Raw genomic sequence first — 21,798 nt, 5'->3', positions numbered from 1 at the left:
TGGAAGCTTTAAACACTTCCAATTATCTTATTAATCGACTTCCATCCAAATCTCTTCAATTCGACAATCCATATCATTTACTTTATAATCATCAACCCTCATATACTCATCTTAAAACATTTGGATGCTTATGCTATCCCTGGCTCAAACCACTATCTCCCAACAAACTTCATCCAAGGTCTACAGCATGTCTCTTTGTGGGATACTCCTCCTCCCACAAAGGATACATATGTCTAAACCTTCAAAACGAAAAACTACACATTTCTAGACATGTAGTATTTCATGAAGACATCTTTCCCTATCCACTCCGTGACAATATAAACTCAAATTCTCAAATCCCATCATCCTCATCACCACTTACACTAATTCCCATATCTACTGTCTCAATCAAACCCAGCATATTCCAAATTCCCAACTCTGTTTCTACATCTGCTTCAGCTTCAGAACAACATATACCCTCACACACCCCTTTACCTCTTAGCACCTCAACCCTTTCCTCTACAACTTCTACAGAAGCATCATCCGATTCATCACCCTCAGCTCCAACTCCTCCCTCCATCAGCTTCTCAACCCCACCTCACCACCCCATGCTTACAAGATACAAAACTGGGAACTTAAAACCAAAACAGCAGTTCGATCTTCTAGCAACACATCAAACCACATCTACTCCCACATGCTTTACTCAAGCTATCAAATCTATCCACTGGAGAAATACAATGTCTGAAGAATTTACTGCACTTCAAAGGCAAGGAACTTGGTCACTTGTGCCACCTCCCAAAAATAGCAACATTCTTGGTTGTCGATGGACCTTTCGTACCAAGTTAAAACCTGATGGCACTCTTGATCGACATAAGGCACGACTTGTAGCACAAGGCTTTAAACAAGAGTATGACATCGATTACAAAGAGACGTTCAGCCCGTTGCCAAAATTCCTACTATTCGCATCATGGTTACTGTTGCACTTCATCGAGGTTGGCCAGTTCTCCAGCTCGATGTTTCAAATGCTTTTCTACATGGCAGATTACAAGAAGAAGTATATATGAAGTAACCCAAAGGCTACATAGATAATCATCGCCCCAATTACGTATGCAAGTTGAACAAAACCATCTATGGGCTTAAACAAGCACCTAGACAATGGTTTCATACATTTACCGGTTTCCTTCAATCCCTCGGATTCAGCTTCAGCAAGTCAGACCCCTCTCTACTATTCTACAAACAAGGCAGCACTCAAATCTACATACTCATGTATGTGGATGACCTCTTAATATCCGGCAACAACAGAGACAACATTTATGCACTCATCAGCAAGCTACAACTCCAGTTCTCTTTAAAGGAACTCGGCACCATCTCCTTTTTCTTGGGAATTCAGGTACTCCACAAACCTACTGGATACTTCTTGCATCAAGCACAGTACACCCAAGACATCTTACAATCAGCAGGTTTGAAGGATTGTAAACCCTCTCAAACACCTATTGCTCTTAAGCCATCATCCAACAACAACAATTTCCTCAACTCCGACTCAAAACTATACGGGCAAATAGCTGGATCATTGCAGTATCTAACTATAACAAGGCCGGATATTGCATATGCTACTAACATGATTTGCCAACATATGCACAATCCAACTGAGCAAGATTTTACCGCTCTTAAAAGGCTACTACGTTATATTCGGGGCACCTATCAGTTCGGATTGCCAATCACAAGAGGAAATCTTCAACTCACTTCTTTCTCCGACTCTGACTGGGCATCAGATTCCAATGACAGAAAATCCATCTCAGGATTCTGCACTTATATGGGCGACACTTTAGTCTCTTGGTGTGTAAAGAAACAAGCTACAGTTGCTAAATCGTCCACCGAAGCTGAATATAGAGCCCTCGCTTCTACAACATCTGATGTCATATGGCTTCGTCGCTTACTCACTGATTTTGAAGCAGCATCATCAACTCCCACAACTCTCTTATGCGACAATACATCAGCCTTGACACTCGCAAATAATCCTGTTTTTCATGCCAGAATGAAGCACATTGAAACTGATTATCATTTCATCAGAGAGCGTATTCTATCTAAAGAGATCACTGTACATCACATAAACTCAGTGGATCAACCTGCAGACATACTCACCAAACCATTAGGTCTCGCTCGCTTAAAAATGCTCAGAGACAAACTTACTATTCAACCACTTGAACCATAAGTTTGCGGGGGGCTGTTAACAGAACATATAAGCCATTCAACTTATACAAGCACACCTGCTTATATTCGGCTACTGCTCCACTTTCCTCCACAGTGAATCATTATAGAAAGTGGCCACTGCCTTCGCCGCGTCTGTGCATCTGCAACATCTGAAATTCTAACAACCTTGTTCCCTTCTCTTTGATATATACCAATGTATACATAAATCAATCTCAAAGGGGGAATACATGAAACCTTCAAACATAACTTCTTCTCATTCCTCTATTTTTCTTTGACGTCTATTTTGCAGATCATTTCAATCCCAAATAAAGCCTAAGTTAATTGAAAATTTTTATCCCTTCAATTTTGAGGAATTTTGTCATAAGAACTGAAATGAATGTACTTGAATTTATACTAAGATTAGTATAAATTTTTAGATATTTGTTGTACCACTAATTTTAATTTAAGTCGAGATAATTTAATTATTTAAAATAGTATATTATAAATAAAATTTTAAAATAGGCATAGACAATTAGTTACCGGTTAAAGGGCGATTAGCTATTGCTATGGCAAGCAAGTCGCTCGTTAAATGGGCCATTGACCTAGGCATGAATTTTTTTTTTCTTTTTTTAGCAAATACTCATAATAAGAGAAAAATAAATATCAAAATTTTAAATTTCTTTCAAAATGAGTGTAAAAATATTTTTTATACATTATATTTTTCTTAAAATATATTTAAAAAGATCCAATTTGTTCTTATTAAAATTATAATTAGAATTTACCTTTTTAAAAATTTATTTAAAATAAATGATATCATCTTATATTTATTTAAAAAAAATAATCCTAAGATTAAATAAAATGAACTAAAATAAAATTAAAAAAATCCAAAATATTACAATATTTTAAAATTAAATGGCTTAAACTGTTTCATACTCCCTTGTTGCTGCCCATATTAGTCAATGGTGCTATAGTTTTTCCAATTGCCACAAATCTCTGATGCTATGTAATTAGAAGAAATCTCCCCATGGTGCTAATAATAGTATTCCTTTTCCTCACATCTCCTACCTCTTCTACCCACATTTCATAAGTATTTGTAAAAGTTTTGATACTTCCTCGAAAAATTATCTTCATCGGCCAGGAATCTCGAGGCAAAATCAAGTTGGAAACTTCCAAAATTAAAATTGGGATCACTCCGAACTCCGATTTTAGCAAACTTATAGTCGAACTAAACGTTTCAGAAATACGAACCCAACGACACCAAAATCGACTCAATCCGAGTTCAAATGGATCCAATCAAGGGTCTGAAGCGCTGTTGGAAGGTTCGAACCACAATTTGGAATTCCAAACAGTTTCCAAACATGACGTGCTTATAGTGGAATCGAGTGGCTCGACGGGACTAATCCAACGAGCCCAAGATCACTGAATTTTGACATCACTAAGACATTCAAATGTCCATCAAACGGTCCATGATCAAGGGATTCAATATCGATCGTCCATCCAAGCCACTCCCCATATGCCTTTGATATCCCACTTATTTATGAGCATGCCACTCATAAAATCTATTAATAGACCCCTCCTCCTTCTTGAAAGGGGAGGCTCCAAGCAAAAGAGCAAGAGAGAGATCAGAGATCGCTCTTTCCTCCCTGATCCTCCTTGACCATCGCCTGAGTTCTACAGGACCACCGCCTGACGTCGTTGCTCCGGCGGACCACCACTTGAGGCCCTCACCTCTGTCGGACCACCACTTGAGGCACTGAGCTCCGTTGAACCACCACTTGAGGTCTTGACCTCCACTTGAGGCCATGAGCTCCACCGGACCACCACTTGAGGCCCTCACCTCTGCCAAACCACCACTTGAGGCCCTGAGTTATACTAGACCACCACTTGAGGCCCTGAGCTCTACTAGACCACCACTTGAGATCCTGAGCTCCACCGGACCACCACTTGAGGCCCTGAGCTCCACCGAACCACCACTTGAGGCCATGGGTTCTGCCAAACCACTACCTATTGCCCAAACTTCTCCAAGACCACCACGTGATGCCCGGACTTCTACTGAACCAGCACTTGAGGCTTGGACTTCTGCCGGACCACCACTTGACGTCTGGACTTCTCCCTGACTACCACATGATGCCAGAAATTTTACTGGACCACCACCTGAGGCCCGAACTTCTCCCAGACCACCACCTGACGCCCGGACTTCTATCGGACCACCACGTGATGCCCTAACTTCTCCTGACCACCACGTGATGCCCAAACTTCTGTCGGACCACCACCTGAGGCCTAGACTTCTCCTAGACCACCACGTGATACTCAAACTTCTACCGGACCACCACTTGAGGCACAGACTTCTGCCGAACCACCACCTGATACTTGAACTTCTCCTGGACTACCACCTGACGCCCGAACTTCTATTGGACCACCACATGAGGCCCGAACTTCCACCTTACCCTTGAACTTCTATCTGACCACCACCTGAGGTCCAAACTTCTAACGAATCACCACCTGATGCCCAGAATTCTTTTGGACCACCACATGATTTACGAACTTTTGTCGGACCACCACATGAGGCATGGACTTCTACCGAACCACCTAAGGTCCGAGCTTCTGTCGGACCACCGCTTGATGCCTGGAGTTCTACCGAAGTACCGCTCTACTACAACGGTCCTTCTGACCCCGATCTCCTACTAACTATGGTCTTTCAAACCCCTATCTCTTGCCAAATATAATCCTTCTGACCTCCATTGCCTACTACGATCCTTCCGACCTCCATCGCCAGACAATGGTCTTTATGACCTCCATCGCCTTATACAGTCTTTCTGACCTCTATCCTATCAACTATGGCCCTACCGACCAAACAAATATGTCTACATTGATTACTGTAACTACCACCATGTAATGTGCTCTATACGATGTACATTTATGACATCAAGCCAAAGCCCTCTCCCAAGGAAGGGCCTTATTTGTAATTAACTTCAAATACTAATGGATTCATTCAAATTGGGCCAGGCCCCATAGTTTTTCCCCATTTTCAGGGATTTTCATATAAAAACTATGGTGTCTCTTATAAATGCTACACTCTTTATCTTATCTACTTATGTGCTAGATTTTTGTACAACGCTAAGAAAATAAATAATATATTTCTCTACCGTCGCAAATATTCTAGGACGCAACAAGTTTTATATTTAAAAGATAAATAAATAATATATAAGAAAACATACCCCCATTGTAGATTACTAACCAAGATATAGGTCAGAATTAGATATTAAAACTTTGGGTTTAGGGTTAATAATGATTGTAATGATGGTTTAGGATAGTTATGGATCATGAAAATCAATAGGTAATTAAGACTTATTTGATTGTTAATAAGTGAATGTTTTTTAGTATATTTATAATTCTATGAAAACCTTCATTAGGGAGTGTTTGAGCATCAAATCAAATAAATGAAATGAAGTAATTCTCATTCTCTATTATTCTATTCCTTCTCCATCATAATTTTGTGAGTTGCCAACATCCTTGAATATGTAATTTATCCTCTATTATATTTTGATGATCCCAACAATATATTTGTATCAAAGTTTTATGCCATATGAAAATAAAATATGTCAATATAAAACTTTGTAACTAAATGAAACATAAAATGGTGAGAACAACTGAGTGAGTATGTAGGAAAATAGCCTTCATTTTTTTACTACTAATCATTATTTTATTCCAAAGATTAAGAGGGACTTACAATCCGGCCAAAACATGAAAATACAAAGTTTAAAATACCACAATAAGCGATAGATTGCAAAGCAATGAAAAAATGAAAAACAAGCCAAAAATAGAGCAAATAAAGACCCTGAAGCCAATCAGACTCAGAATACCATCCAGATTACACTCCTGAACCATCCATTGGAGGCAGAGAATGCAGCGACAAGAAGTCCCAAAATCCAAACAAATGTCACCATTGATCGAGCATATGAAACAACCTCTAAGGTTGCCAAAACAAGCCAACGCCATTTAGGAGGGTGTGCAGGAAACTAGTCTCATCATTTTTTGACCCTTAAAAACCAACTAGCTAAGTAACAACCAACAAATCCAACTAGCTAACACCTATAACATTGACACCATCAAGAACATCCCAACTGAAAAAACAACTCAAATGCCACAACAACGCCAACATGCCAAAACCAACCAAAAGCCACACCATAAAAAAACCCAAATACCGACCAAACAATCGAAAATCACAAGGCCACCATTCAAAACCCAAAAATAACAACAACAACATAACTGGGATCCATAGCAACAACAGAACACCATAATTACTTTTGTTTAGATTTTCTTTTGACCTATTTACCACTTCCACTAGAGGAAGTATTATCCATAATTTGACAAACCTTCAGGCTATATAATGCAAGAAACTTATCCATCAAACCATCAATATTTTCCCAACACCTCTGCAAGGCGAGGAGGTAGATATGTCCAGCCAATTAGAGTGGCTCAAATAGCTATCCTTCATATTAAACAACAATTGAGCTTTTAATTCATTATTAATAATAAGAGAATCTGAAACATCAACCAATGGTACAATCCCATCCTGTCGCATATTCGGAGACAAAGAAAGTTACGAAGAAAAAAAAAGGGAGATTCAACATTAATTCCACTAGAAGATTCATTTAAAACCACTGTGTTCAAATGAAAAATTTTCTTATCACTACCAACAGGAGAAGCAAGTGAATGAAAAGCATCAATAGGAATAATAGCCAAGTGATTAACCTCCTCATTAACAATACCCTCATCCTCCACTATCATGGGAGAAGCCTCAAAGAGGAAAAACACAATGATTAAAAGAATTGATAAGAACAGGTTCAGCTAAATCCATCCCTGCCTCAATACCATTATCACTAATAACCTTTTCTAAATAAAAAATGATAATAAGAGGGACTAAAGGGTCCTCAGGAACCAAAACAATTGGGCACCACATGCCCAGTAATAGTAGCATTGCCATTATCTGAAAGATCCTCACCACCCAACACCTATATCAACCCCATCATTTTTACCATTAATCAAAGGAGCAGGATCCTTAGCTAAATGGGGATGGAGGCTAACACAATGATTTCTAAAGTGACTTAATGATTTACAATGCTCATAGAAGGATGAAGCTTCACCAATCACAATACTTTGAATGTAACCCAATTTTTTTGGATCTAACTAAACCTTATTAGGATACTACTTCGTAATGTCAAGCGCCACCAAAAATCTAGCAACTAATGTACGAGAGCCCACTATGGTGGCAATATCAGTACGAAGAGGGCATCCAAAAAGCGAACCAAGAGCATGTACGATACAAGAAGAAAATAAACGAGGTAGGAGGTTTGGGAAGGAGACCCAAAGCAAAATCTTGGGGGAGTCCTCTGAAATGTTCTCAAATCAAGACCACTTAGTTAATTTCAAGTAGCAATTGCTCACAAAATAAGAATGGTGAGTAAACACATGACAATAATCCAAATCGTAGCTTAGTTTAATTAGAACATGACAAGAATCCAATAAGGTGACAAAAAACACACAGGGTAATTTTAAGTTAAAGAAAAACTTCCTAATCACATCCAAAGAGGGCATGAAATTAGGGAAATATCCAACAAGAGAGAAGGCAAAGGGTGCAACAAGAGATAATAACTCTTCCTCCAAAATCAAAAAAGAAGGAAACCCATAAAAATTAGATAATTTAAGGTCTGCAAAGAGAGAGGTAGACCATAAAAGAGCATCAATAAAGGATCGAGAGATAGATTTACCGTTCAAAATCTTGGATCATCCAACCGGATTTGATTAGCCACCATAAAGAGGGAGGAGCAATATAGGAACAACACCAAGATAAACGAAAATGAGCAATAGAGAAGAAAAAACAAATATAATGAAATGAGAGGAACTTCTCTGAAGAAAAATGAGCATCGCCAAGTAGCAAAACACTGATGGGGGCGACTCCAGTAGCAAAAACCCTACAGAGCGTTAGGCTTATAAGAACTGTAATCAGGGTTAGGAAAATAGCCTTCATTACTATGGTATGCAAACACATTAGGGTTTCATTTGGGACAATTTTTTACCACTATTTTTTTGCTCCTTTTAGAAAATTTTTGTTCTAAAAAGGTGGTATCAAAAGTAGTAAAAAGGTTGTCCCAAATGAATCTTTAAACTCACAAGAATATGATATTTGAACTTTTTAAATGTATCTTAAAACCTAGTTCTATAACTTTGCATTTTTTTAGAATAAATTTCTTGCACATTCAAGTTCAACTTGGCTTAATGGTCAGCACAACTCATGTCGCAATTGCCATTGTACAAAATGGAATGACTTGTTTAACAAGAAGTGAACATAAGAGAAGAAAATAGTAAACAAAGCTAATTTATACTCGACAATAGCAACACAAGAAGGGAATCAAGAAAAAAGGAAAAGGAAAATTACAAAATGGAAAACATTTGTAGTTTTCTGATGCCCTCCATCCGATAGAACTCCTCAGCTATATTGATAAATTGAAAAACTAAAACTAACAATTTGCCACCTTTATTCAGAATTAGCAATGGACTTGATTGAAACTCAACCTAGAAGAATTTTCTTCATATTTTGAACTCTGATTAAATTTAGATAATAAACTTGGGTCATTTGGCATGGATCTTTTACTGCTTTTTAAAAATAATTTTATAGTACAAAAGTTTCTTGAACTATCAAGTTTTGTACTAAAACTTTATTTTAGAAAACAGTAAGAAAGCTGCCCCAAATGAAGCCTAAATGTTAAGGACAATCTTACTCATCATATCAATTCGATGGTCTTCTATTCCAATATTTTAAATGTTTACAACATTTTTTAAAATAATATTATGATAGTGTGAGTGTTTAGTTCTATTATGAAAAATTTTGATTCTTAATTAGATATCTAACGCTTTGACTATCACAATACATTACACTATTCTTCTGATAGATGCCCAACTTCTTGAGCAATCCTTGAATCTCTAGTGGTTCCTTAATTGCATATGCAATGACTTTATATTCTGCTTCAATGGTTGATAAGGCTACAATAGATTCAGATTAGCTTTACAACTAACCAAGCCTCCATATATATATTATTAAAACATATCTAGTTTGGATTAACCATAAGCTTGCTATCCATAAGTACTGCATAAGATAAATGAGGACAAGTAAAAACCTACACTCAATAAAATTTGTAATTTGGAACTCTTAGTGTATACTTCATTCCTTACTATCAATTGGTGCTTGTTTCACTGATAGTTTGAAGTAATGTTAAAGTTGGTTTAGAATGCTTCAACCCAAATCTACCAAGAATCAAGACTAAGGTTTCGTTTGGGACAACTTTCTTACTCCTTAAAGAAGCTTTTTAGTATAAAAAATTTTTGAACTTAAAAATTTTACTAAAAAGCTACTTTAGAAAGTAGTAAAAAAGTTGTCCCAAATGAACCTTAAGTAATTATTCTAAGAAAGAAATAACAAATTTTTATTTCTATCTTTTAAAATATTAATGCTCAAAATCCTTGTAGTTGATTGCAAAATTTTCATTTCAAAGTTACATCCTAATTGAATTTTCAATGCTTTTAGTTAAAATGTATCTCTACCTATTGTAGGCATATCATCTACATGCATCAAAAAGTACAACATAACATGATTTTCGAGCTCTTTGAAATCAACACAACTATCATGTTTGCATCTATTATTGACATGGCCTATTATAAGTATATCAAACTTATATGATAACATTGTCTAAGGGATTTTCTCTAGTCATACAAGAAATTTTAAAAAGACAAATATGTTCTTTATCTTCTTTCAACATAAAACCTTCATGTTGGATAAATAAAATATTCTCATCTATCTCCCCATGTAGGGAGATTATTTTAACATCAAACTACTCAATTCATGGTTTCTCTATGCAAATAAATTCAGGAAAATCTTGATAGAGCTATGTTAAACAACCGATGGGAAAACTACCCGCTAAACTAGCCTTATTTGCTTATTTCATGAAAAGCTTTCTCATTTATGTGGCCTAATATTAAGTGACAAATTTTTGTTTTATCACTAATGAATTTTATTATTGTTAAAATAGATCAAATGATTGTGTTGTCATAAAAGATATGCAATCCATTTCTTCTTACTCCTTTCATAATAACCAAAGAACCTTTGACAACCTTTTCTTGTTTTTAATAGAAGTAAATTTAATAACAAACACACAATCAAATATGTCAGACATACTAAGGGTTTATGTGAGTAAAAAGTATTTCAAATGCAAGAGTTTTGGAAATATTAGTATCTCGTTGAATAATTTTTTTTGTTACAAGTTAAAATGATTTCATTAGTGCTTGTCATTGATTACAAATGATTCCTTTCTTCAAGGGAAGACATTGGCTCAATATAGCAAATATGTATAATACAGAGCACATTACATGGTTGGATATCGAGTTAGAAAAATCTACTAACAAGAGAGTTATTCTTATGAGAACATCGACCTATTTGTATGGTTGGTAGGACCATATTTAGTAGACGAAGAAGGTCAGAAGGACTATAGTATGATGACTGAGGTCAAAGGATCATAATTGGGCGATAATGGTCATAGGGCTGTAGTCGATAGATGATGGAGGTTTGAAGGACTTTGGTTAGGAGACTGAGGTCAAAGGATAATAGTTAGGTGATAGTGGCCAATGGGATAGTAGTTGATGGGTGATGAAGGTCGAAAGGATCTTGGTAAGGAAATTGAGGTTGAAAGACTATAGTTAGGCAATGGTGGTAAAAGGGACCGTAGTTGACGGGCGATAGAGGTCGAGTGAAGGCCCGATGGTGATGGTCCAGGGAAGGTCAAGCATTGGAGACTGGGTGGTTAGGGTTCATTGATGATTATGCCTAGGTAAAGCTCCGATAAACTTCTATCAAAATAGTCAGCGGAACAGACTTATTTCAACAAAGAACACAATTGACAAACAGAGGCACAAAAACTAAATAATATCAAATTTCTAATTAATTGCAAGTATCTAAATATAGGCACAATAGACTACTTGAAACTTAAAATAGGTGCAACCTGCTCAATATATGTTATCTTATAATCAATTAAAATTAATTATTATGCACACAAAATAAAATCTACACTTTTTGTAATAACCCATATTTTGACATTGTTAAATTTTTTTCTGGAGTTAATATAACTAAAAATAGTAAATCGTCTACTCCATAGTAATTTAATTTAGTATTTTACTTGCATGATTTTTTTCATAATTTTTGAGCACCAGTGAAAATTCTTAAGAATTTGGTACCTATCGGTACAAATGAGGATTTCGAGACCGTTAGGTGGCTGATTTGCAAACCGATTTCATCAATTTTTTTTAAATATTATGATTTATTTTAAGGATTTTTTTTTTGTAATTTTTTAAGTCCTAAAATGATTTATTTGAATTTTCTTTTAAAAATTGATTAAATTAATTATGTAATATTAAATTATTATTTTATTATAAAAATCTCTAATGTCACTAAAGCTTTTAAAAAGAAAAAAAAAACTTTTTCCCTTCTCATTTCACGTAACAGAGATTTGGCATGATAGGTTTTGTGAGAGAAAGAGACGAGAGAGAAAGGAAAGTCTTAGATTTGGAGGTCATAAATAGATTTTTGTCTGTTGATGTAGTTGGGAGATTTGCTCGTCTCTCTGTAAGAAATCTTTACCCTATTTATGATTTCAAGAATTTTGAGCTTTTTGTATTTTTCTGATGAAAATTTTGTTTTCATTAAAAAAAATGTGCATAACTTTGTAATGATAAAAATTTTACCGCGTAACTTTTGTATGTTATACAGATCGTGATTATGAGCATTTTAAGTATTTATTTGAGATTTTTCTCCAAGTAATTTTGAAAATACATCGATTATTTTTTACCCATCAATTTAGTTTGACCTTTAAATATAGTGGTGTAGTACAACAAAGGTCTTAAAATATCATTTTATATAATTATTTATATTTTGATAATTTTCTAAAAATATACATTTTTGCCTAATAGGATTCTTTATTGTCTACCGTTATAATATTTTGACATCTTTTTAATTAAGCTCAATTACGCATTATTTACTGCATTACATTAAAAATAGATGTTGATATATGCTTGAGTAATAGTTGTTCGCTAGTACTATTATAGTATTGTGATAATAATATACATTTGTGAAACAAACAAGTAAAGATTGGTTGATCCATTGGTTGGAGACTAATTGACCTATACAGGATAGTGGGCCGACGGACTTTCCTTTAAATACTATAGTTTGGTGCTATCATCTACTAATTTATGTGAAATATTGATTGAAAGTTATAAGGAGATCATTACTATACCGACGAGCAAAGAGTGACGACTCTATCTATTGAGTCAACAATTTACTAACACTGAAAAATACCAAGATAGTCAAGACTTCTTAATTATTTAATGTGACTACTGAAATACATGTTTTAAATTATTATTCTTATTATTGTACGAATTTATGAGTACTATACGGATTTATTGTTATTGCATTAATCTACTATTTCTGCCACTGAATTATTATTGTATATTATTTGATACAATTGATTCAGTGTATTGATACTAACCATGTAATATACTGAGCACATGATATAGAATGATTGGATAGCATGTGTATATTTTTATATGATTTTATTACATTAATTTGATTTCAACAATCTTTATCGATATTTTAATTTGATATTTTATATGATTTCTATACTGATTGGTTTATACATACGATGATTACTTTATAGATTTTACACTCATATTGATTTACAACTTTATATTAGCTTATGTATCATAGTGTTCTATTGTTTATATATTCTATTGTTACTGCATTTGAGTTTTATTACTTTTGCACTTATTCAATAATCATATGAATGCTACTATAATGATGTGTCTATTGACATTCATATTGCTCCTTTATCATACTTCGAATTTAGTTATATGTTTTGGTGACTTGCTAGACTTTTTAAGCTCATTATATGTGATTAAATGATTTCAGGTTAGGGCAGACGAACATGAGTGTCAGGCTGATCAAGATTCTTCAGATTTTGTTTCTATTAGTTTTTCTTTTGTACTAATGATAGAATAATTATGTGATAATTATATAGTTCCTGAATAGTGTATATAATTTTTATGAATGAATATAGATGTGTACATTTATGTTTTAAATTATATAATCTATTTTATTATTTATTACTAATAGATAATATTAGATAGCTCTAATTATTACTTATTAAAAGATTAAAAGAATAATTCTTTAAATTTAGATATTGAGGCATCACACTTTTGAACTAAATCCAAATTTTCTCCAAATCTATTACTTCAAAAATAGTTTCATGCATATAATTAACATCCATGCTAATCAATTCTAGCCTAAATAGAGGTGTGCATTATTTGATTAAAGCCAAAAAAATTCTAACTGAACTGATCTGATTTACTAGTCTGGTTCAGATTTCAAAATGAATTATTCGCCCCTTTCTAAGATTTGGCAAGCAATCAAGTTATATTATTATAAGACATTTATTTTTCTACAAAGGCTTGTATAAGAAAGTTAAATTAATTATTCATACGCTTATAACCAATATTTTTGAATGTCATTGGCATCACACATGTTAGGCTTATATGTTTTTATAATTATTGCTATAAATTTATATTCAAGAAAATCATCCAAAGTATATAATGCAACATCTTATTTATTAAACTCAAGTTACTTTCATTACTATTAGTAACATCGCTAATCATGTTTTTTTGCATAATGAAATCTTGAATAACTTAAAGGAAAGTAATAGCAATGCAATGAAATATTTTGGTGTTTATTTTCCTTCGAGGATAGCTTTCTAGTTAATGGCGCTTACATCTAATCTCTTGATAAAAAAACATGCAAATCTCAAGTTAAAGGTGAACATTTAATTCCTCTCTTTTAATAAATTAAATATGACTTGTAATGTTAAGAGAAGTTGGAGCTTTCTTAAGCAAATCAAACTTTGAATTAAACAAATGGATTATATGCAAGCATTTCAAGTGAAAATGAAACCCTAGGTTGAGCGGTAAACCGGCCAAAGAGATCAGGAAGAACTGGACGCGAGTGGAGCGGACGGAGTTTGGGATTTGTCACAGTCGACTCTTCAGATCCGATTGAAGGCGATGATCTATGCATGAACGGGCAGCACACAAATGATTCAAGGGGGGAGAAAGAGATTGCACGAGAGACTGAAGGCTAGGGGATCGAGAAGAGTGCGTCAAATTAGATATAAGATTAGGGTTTCATTTTTGGCTATACCAACGGTTAAAATTGGTGCAAATAGTAGTGGTTAAAATCATTGCTAAAAGCACTTTTAAGCGGCAGTTTTCAAACCGCCTCTAACAAGTGCTGCAAAAAATTATAGTTTTTAGTAGTGAATAGGAAAGCTCGCTTATTACAACATCTAATATTTGTTGTATTTATAAACAATTTCTATCAAATTAAGGTGTTAGAAATGCTAGTCTATTAGGACACTTTATGGGTGTCATGTGGATATATACTATTTAATCAAGTTCATTTTTTTAACAAAATAAAATGACATTAAAGAAAATAAAGATAACCCACAAGATCCCGACCGGCCCACATCAATAGAGGTACAATCAATGAAAAACCAAATTATAAACGGATTCACAACGACTCAAACCTACACCTAGTTGCAAGGGAGGACCATCCAGTGAGGATTCAAAAAAGCACCATACCTTCACGGTTGCCCAACCTTGGCCATCACAGGTGCATGCAGAATAACTGCTTCATTATCATCCAGATCCAAACCAACGAAGGCAGTCGAAATCATAAAGAAAATCACAGTCCACAATAAGGCCCAATAAATCATTTCTTTTTCGTTTTACGTTTACGATTTTTAATAACAGTATCCATCGAACAAGTTTTCCAACCAACATCAAAAGTATCCTCCTCTTCAGATAGCAATTCATCGTGTAACCAATCACATTGCCATCAGACATTGTTCCTAGTTAGGTGGGCTTGTAAATTAGCATTTGAAATAACCGAAATAGGCACCTCAACCAGCGGAGCCACACCAACCCCTGGACATTGAACCACACCAACCCCACCTGAATTAACATCACCACCATCAACTAAAAAAATCGAGATAGCATCTGAGGACTCCACACTAACATTAATTAAAAGACTAGCACTATAGTGTGGAACAATTAAATTTGCACAGCCAAGGTCCATAGACAGAGGGTCCCCACCCAAAACAACATCACAGGCCGGAGAGGCACCCGAGCAATTTACGGCAATAGAAACAGGGCCAACAGGGGAGTAGACAGGAGAAACCAGAGTAGAAATAGCAGCAGCATCAGTATTAGCAATAGCCAAATCACCCAACGAATTAACAGGCAAAGAGACAAGAGAAACAGGCACCTGAATCTCCAAGTCATTAATAGGAGGAGCATATAGTAAGACAACAAGAGACAAAACAGCAACAATTTCCTCTAAAATACCAACCTCAAAACCCAAAACCTTCTTAGCATTCTCTATCACAGAAGGGACAAAAACATTCTCCACAGAAGAGGGGATTAAATTCAAACTGGGTTTAGAAGCAGTATTAGGCAACTCAGTGGAAAGAGGAGGTCGACATCTCCCAGGTACATGGCCAATACATTTACAAGACACACAAAAGGCGAGGAAATCATCCAAATCAACCTCCTACGCATACACTAAATTCTCATAACCTAACCAAACTTGATTTGGATAGGATTTAGTTATATCAAGCTCCACTAAAACACCAGCAATGGATGGCTGAGATCTCATAGAAGTTGCCTCATCAATTTTTAGAGGTTTCCCAAAAATAGCACCCAGCCCGTAAAGGATACGAGGGGTGTATAGATAGGGACGGAGATGCGGAAAAGAGATCCAAATCGGTATAATAGGTGACTCAACACCAATTCCAAGCATGGAGACCATTTCGTAAGTTTCATATGACAATTGAAAACAAGATAGGATCTATGATAAAATACCCTACAATAGTCAAGATCATTGGCTAATTTGATCAAAACATGCAAAGAATCAAGCAAGGTGATGGAAACTTTGTCATTTAACTTTAGGTTAAAGAAAAACTTACAGATTGAATCAAGAGAAGGCCTCTTAGAGGGGAGAAGCCAATTAAGGAAGATTTGAATGGGGTAGATAACTCCTTGATTTCCTGGTCAGAAATCCAAAGAGAGGGCAAGCCACGAAACATAGAGGTCCGGAAATCCAGAAAAGAAGAAATATTAGAAGAGCCAACAAGGGCCTCCAAAAATGAGCGCGAGTGAGACAGACCCCCTAAAAAACTAGGGTCACACAACAGATTCGGTGCCATACCGGTAACCGCCAGAGAAAGACCGAAAAAAATCGAGAAATCAACAAAATAAGTAGAAAACAAGGAGAAGAAAGCTTCCCTAAAATCCTCAATAGCATCAATGCGGGGGGGGGAGGGGGGGGACCCGGCACAGGACAAGGACGTAAACCCTAGCAGAGGAAACCTGGGGAGAGAGCGTTAAAGGTATTTAATCAAGTTCATGTGTCTAAAATGTTTAATTTTTAGGGCACATAAAAGTTCCCTTACCTCTATACCAACATCCACCTTAGCGACACCACTATAAGATGTCTTAATAAATTTTGTGCCATAATAGATATCTACTAGGGCACTTTAAAGTTCTCTAATAAGTAATTATTTTTATAGAGCCAGGAATATGGCAGGTACCGAGCTAATGATTTGACAAAGAATCTTCGTGTCTCCCTGTATAGGGCCGATTCTTTGATAGGCCAGAGTGATTGATGTCTATTGATCTATTCAGGTTGAGTCTCTCTTTGACTTTTAGGTAAGTACCACTCCTCTTAGATTGCACAAGAAAATTTCTCTCGCTGGCTCCCTTAAAAATGAGTTCCTCCATCATGACATGCTAATCACTTACTAAATATTGAGATAGCATATTCCAATATACACATAATCGAGCTTCAATTGACCGCCTCTCCAATCTACAAACATTTTTTATTTACACAGGGATGCTCTCAGGCTCCATCACGTCCAAGCTTGTCAACTGCTTTAAGCACACACAAATCTATTTCTCTATGAGAACGTGCACATCGACTCGCTCCCATGAGAGCACGGTAAGCTATCCAATCTGTAGTAGGGGTGTCAATATTGGACACGATACAAAAATTCGACTCGAAAATTTTGGGTTCGGGTCAACCCAACCCGAACCTGGTCAAGTTCGTGTTAGAGATTTCAACTCGTTTGCAAAAAAAAGTCGGGTTCAGATTGACCCAGAAACCCAAAATAACCCAATTTGACCCGTCGTGTCAGCCGTCGCTTCTACCAGCCATCCGCGTCAATTTGTCGCATCTGCCAGCCGTCTCACATTCGTTTCCCGCTCATAGGGTCGTCGGTCCTCCCGGTCGCATACTCGCATCCGCCATTCGCGCCAGTCTTAGTGTCTCGCGTCTTCCATCCTCATTGTCCCACTCCCACGCACCACGGCACGCCGGCATCGGTCCGCCGTCGCTACCTTGCCCGGGTCAAACTGTCCTGAGATCGAAATCCTGTAGCCCTTCTATAAGGTGCAGAAACCCTTCCAAACGAACCCTGCCGCCGATCTCCTCCCCTGTGAGCGAAATCTGTGTCAGGTCGGGTTGACCCGAACCGGAAGCGGGTCAGGTTTGGGTCCCTAAAACTGACCTGTTTTCAAAAATGGGTCTGATCGGGTTGACCAAAATAGTATCAGATTAGTTCCAGATTCGACCTAAACTCAACCCGTGACCCGAAATTGACACCCCTAATCCACATAGGCATCCTCTCTTGCTGAACTCGCCCTCTGGATTCATCCAAGAAATGTTTTGCAACCAATTCAATTTTTGAAGCTATCCCACATTCCATTGGAGCTGGACACAAAACTGGTGTCAAGCTTAATTTAGCTAAGCTCAATGAGCTTTAGATCTTCATTATACTCTTCGCATGGCAGAACGAGCTCAAGGAAAGCATATATACCTTGTTGTTTTGGTTCCTTCACTAGCCTTGAAGCCTTGGACCTTTACCTCAATCATCGATCTCATTGGCTCCATTTCGCTCGGACTCTTCCTTCTACAAAGTCTCATCAATCTGTTGCTCCTGTCGGAGATAATATCAATCCCTTGTCGCCTACGTCTCGGTTGAAATCGCATTGAAGGCTGCATCCCCTCGCAGATCGGCGGTCTTATTGGAATCAATGATTTTTTTATAATTATATAATATAAATTAATTCTATTACTAATAATTATTATTAAATTCTTATTTGAACTAAGAAACTTTAAATCCTATAATAAATATTCAAATTTTCATATAATTTATAGGATTTAGGTGTTATTTAGCACAGTTTTCTTATTGTTTTGTAACATTGCCTATTAAAAAAGAATAATTTTTTAAAATTGTTGGAGAAAGCAATTTTTTGTAAATTTTTTAAAATAATAAAACAATAATGATCAAATAAAAATTATAATTAAAATATAAAAAATATAATAATAAGAAAATTGTCTCAAACAAAATCCTTAATCCCTATCATGCTAAATAATTTTCTGAATTTATCACCATGAAACATCATGAGGATTTAGTACTCCAGATTTAGAGGAATTACTCAATAGTCCGTAAATTGGATAGCGTGACGTGTCTGGATTAGCTTCCTGACAAATTCAGACAATATAATCTCTCTAGGTGAAAATTTATTATGTTCGGAGATCAATTCCCACATTATTTAAGTGCATTGGATTGGATGAAGTGGCCTTCCGAGTCGTCTAGGCACAGCACATAATGATCTCTCGAATGTTGGGAAAATTATTAGGTCCGGTTACCGGACAAAAAAAATAGGTCTGGACATTCAATTACAACTTGCCATTTGGACTATGATTTGATTGTGTTTTTTAACTGTACTTTAGGCACGCTTTGAGTGCGCTTTTTTTATTGCGCTTTGACTGTGCTTTACCCGTGCTTTTCCTGCACTTTAATTGCGCTTTACTTGAGCTTTTTGACGCGCTTCACTTAAAATTTTGAGAGACAAATACACATTCTACATATCAATATTTTATTAGTGTGATAGCTATCTCTACTTCCGGTGACCGGAACTAATAATTTGTCCGTTGGTTGGGTGTCTACGAATAAACTAATACTTTGAAAGTTGCTCGCCAAACCAAGCCCCGCCTCTCTCTCTCTCTCTATATATATCTTACTCTGCTCGAGCCTCCCAATATGTGATCTGAGCAACAGTCGCTTGGGTGGCGGCATCCCGGACGAGCTCTGCGAGATCCAAGGGCTACATATTGCATTGAAATTGTGCAGAAACATGCTTACAGGGCCGATTTCAGAAGAGATTTTTAAACTTTGCGAGCTCGCCGAGCACGACCTCTCCCCCACAACCTCGACGACAGCCACCTCCACCAGTGATCTCTAATTAATTTTCCTAAGTACAAACTCAACGTCAGCACAAACGATGAGGTCGCCGGAGAAGACAAAATCGGCTACAGTTATTTGACAGGTATATTTGTTTTCATTAAAATTTGGTAAATCAGATTTGCAAAACCTATTGAAGATTACTTCACTTAGCCATTTTTTTTATTCTTTTCTACACTTAACGCGATGTACATTTTACCCAGTTACTTTGTCATAGCCCTGATTGAGGTATCTTTCTTATACTTTATAGATCCTCTTTTGATTGATCACTAATGTAAAACACATTACACAGGTTTAATTGTAATTTTTTTTTGCTTGGATAGATTTGTTATGATAGAAGACTTTGGACACCCAGAAAATTGCTTAAAATTCATAAATTATTATTGAAACAGCTTTTCTATGGGTCCTCTCTTCTAAATAAGTGCTTTTCTATGCGTCCTCTCTTCTATTTGAATTATAAGCAAAAGAACCTCATTCATATATTAATTAAAGGGTTTTAGCACAACCTGTTAAGTACTGCATGTCTGTGGAGAAAGAGAGGGCTTGGTGTAGAGTTACTTCTGCAAATGAATTAAAAGTGAATGAGAAGGAGGGAAAAAATAAAAGAGTGAAGTAGACAAAAAAGATCTTTTAATTATAAATTCCTCACTAATGTTAGGCAGGTTTCTCTTTTATGTTTTTGATTCATACCAATCAAGCAATGAGGTACAAATAAGCTTATATAGTGTGGCTAGTGGACATTGTAAAGCAGAAATCCTCTTCCACTACTCTCTGCAACAGCAACTAACTGATGGCAGCTTTCACGCCCTGCGGCAGCCTCCATTTCCTTTTTGCTTTATGTTATTATCCAGGATAGTATTGACATTAGCCATTCACTTTTATGTGTATTTAAATCAACACTTGCTACAGTAATTTAATCAATCAAGTTTCATCCAATACCGAGTCGTCTTCCTCCTCCAGCTCTTCTGCGATTTGCGTCTCTACTGTGTCTCGACTTCATCATGGTATCAAAGCTCATCGCCTAGTAGCTTCTTCATCCTTTTGAAATGGGTGACTCTACACCCATCTCCGCTGCCTCTACTCCCCAACCAACTCAACACGAGAGCTCGAGCAGCACAGACATTCACATACCTCCCACCCTCAAATTCCTTCTCTCCAACATTAAGAACGTTATAAATGTTCAACTCCTCCCAGACAACTACCCAACTTGGCGATCAGCTATCCAAAAGCTGTATGCTGCCAATAGCTTCTCAGGCTACTTAGACGAAACTCAGCCATGTCCTTCTAAACATCTGTTAACTGCCGTCGGTCAGCTCATTTTGAATCCCCATTTCTTCTTGGTCGTTGATAGATCAAAATCTATCCGTTTCCTTGTTCTCCACAATATCTACATCTATTCTTCCCTACGTGTTGAACCTCGACACCACAGCATCCATTTGGAAGACGCTCGAGCAGCGTTTCTTCTCCACGAATCGGTCTAGAGTGATTCAGTTGAAAAATGAACTACACTCATTGTCTATGCAAAACAAAACAATGACCGAATATCTTGCTTCCGTGAAAACTCTTGTCGATAACATTAACGCCGCCGGAGGATCCGTTCACGTTCCCCATCTAACTCACCGTCTTCTATCTATTTCAAAACTTACAAATGACAACAACTGATCCGTTTTATTTGACAAATCTGGTTTTGTTCTCAAGGATCGGAAGACCAACAAAACGCTTCTCCGAGGCCCTTGCCATAACGGTCTCTACCCCATTCCCCTCATTCCAGCTCCTATCACTCATGTTGCAGCCATAGCTATCACAACCTCTCCCGTCCACAAATCTACTGCTACCATTTGGCACAGACGCTTGCGTCATCTACACTTCAAAGTCCTCCAGACGCTACTCAAACAGTTTTCTCTTAATTCTACAATTTCTTCCTCTAAGCATTGTAATTCCTGTGAATTAGCTAAGAGTCACAGGCTTCCTTTCTCCCCCTCCAACCATGTATCTAGCTTTCATTTACAATTACTGCATTTAGATGTTTGGGGACCTTCCCCGGTGCTCTCATATGATGGTTACCATTATTATCTTATCATAGTTGATGATTTTTCCAAATACTCTTGGTTGTTTCTACTTAAATTCAAGTCTCAAGTTCCTCTTCTATTAATAAGAATTATAAAATTTCTTG

General features: G+C 36.5%; 2 protein-coding genes across 2 annotated transcripts; both read left to right on the top strand.

The window, feature by feature from the left end:
• The first annotated feature begins 716 nt into the window (after positions 1–716).
• On the top strand, positions 717–1,043 carry LOC110092248 (uncharacterized mitochondrial protein AtMg00820-like). Its single transcript, XM_020816713.1, has one exon. The coding sequence runs from the start codon at positions 717–719 to the stop codon at positions 1,041–1,043; it is 327 nt and encodes a 108-aa protein (XP_020672372.1).
• A 200-nt stretch (positions 1,044–1,243) lies between these two features.
• LOC110092247 (uncharacterized mitochondrial protein AtMg00810-like) lies at positions 1,244–2,191 on the top strand. The gene has a single exon (XM_020816712.1). The coding sequence runs from the start codon at positions 1,244–1,246 to the stop codon at positions 2,189–2,191; it is 948 nt and encodes a 315-aa protein (XP_020672371.1).
• Positions 2,192–21,798: the final 19,607 nt, after the last annotated feature.

This window comes from Dendrobium catenatum, unplaced genomic scaffold (genome assembly GCF_001605985.2).
Source record: "Dendrobium catenatum unplaced genomic scaffold, ASM160598v2 original_scaffold_92254, whole genome shotgun sequence".
Classification (NCBI taxonomy): Eukaryota; Viridiplantae; Streptophyta; class Magnoliopsida; order Asparagales; family Orchidaceae; genus Dendrobium; species Dendrobium catenatum.
This window is presented reverse-complemented; position numbering and strand designations above follow the sequence as displayed.

Bases quoted from the DNA above. Each gene is read 5' to 3' on its own strand.
- LOC110092247 (XM_020816712.1), top strand. From the start codon at position 1,244: ATGTATGTGGATGACCTCTTAATATCCGGCAACAACAGAGACAACATT.
- LOC110092248 (XM_020816713.1), top strand. From the start codon at position 717: ATGTCTGAAGAATTTACTGCACTTCAAAGGCAAGGAACTTGGTCACTT.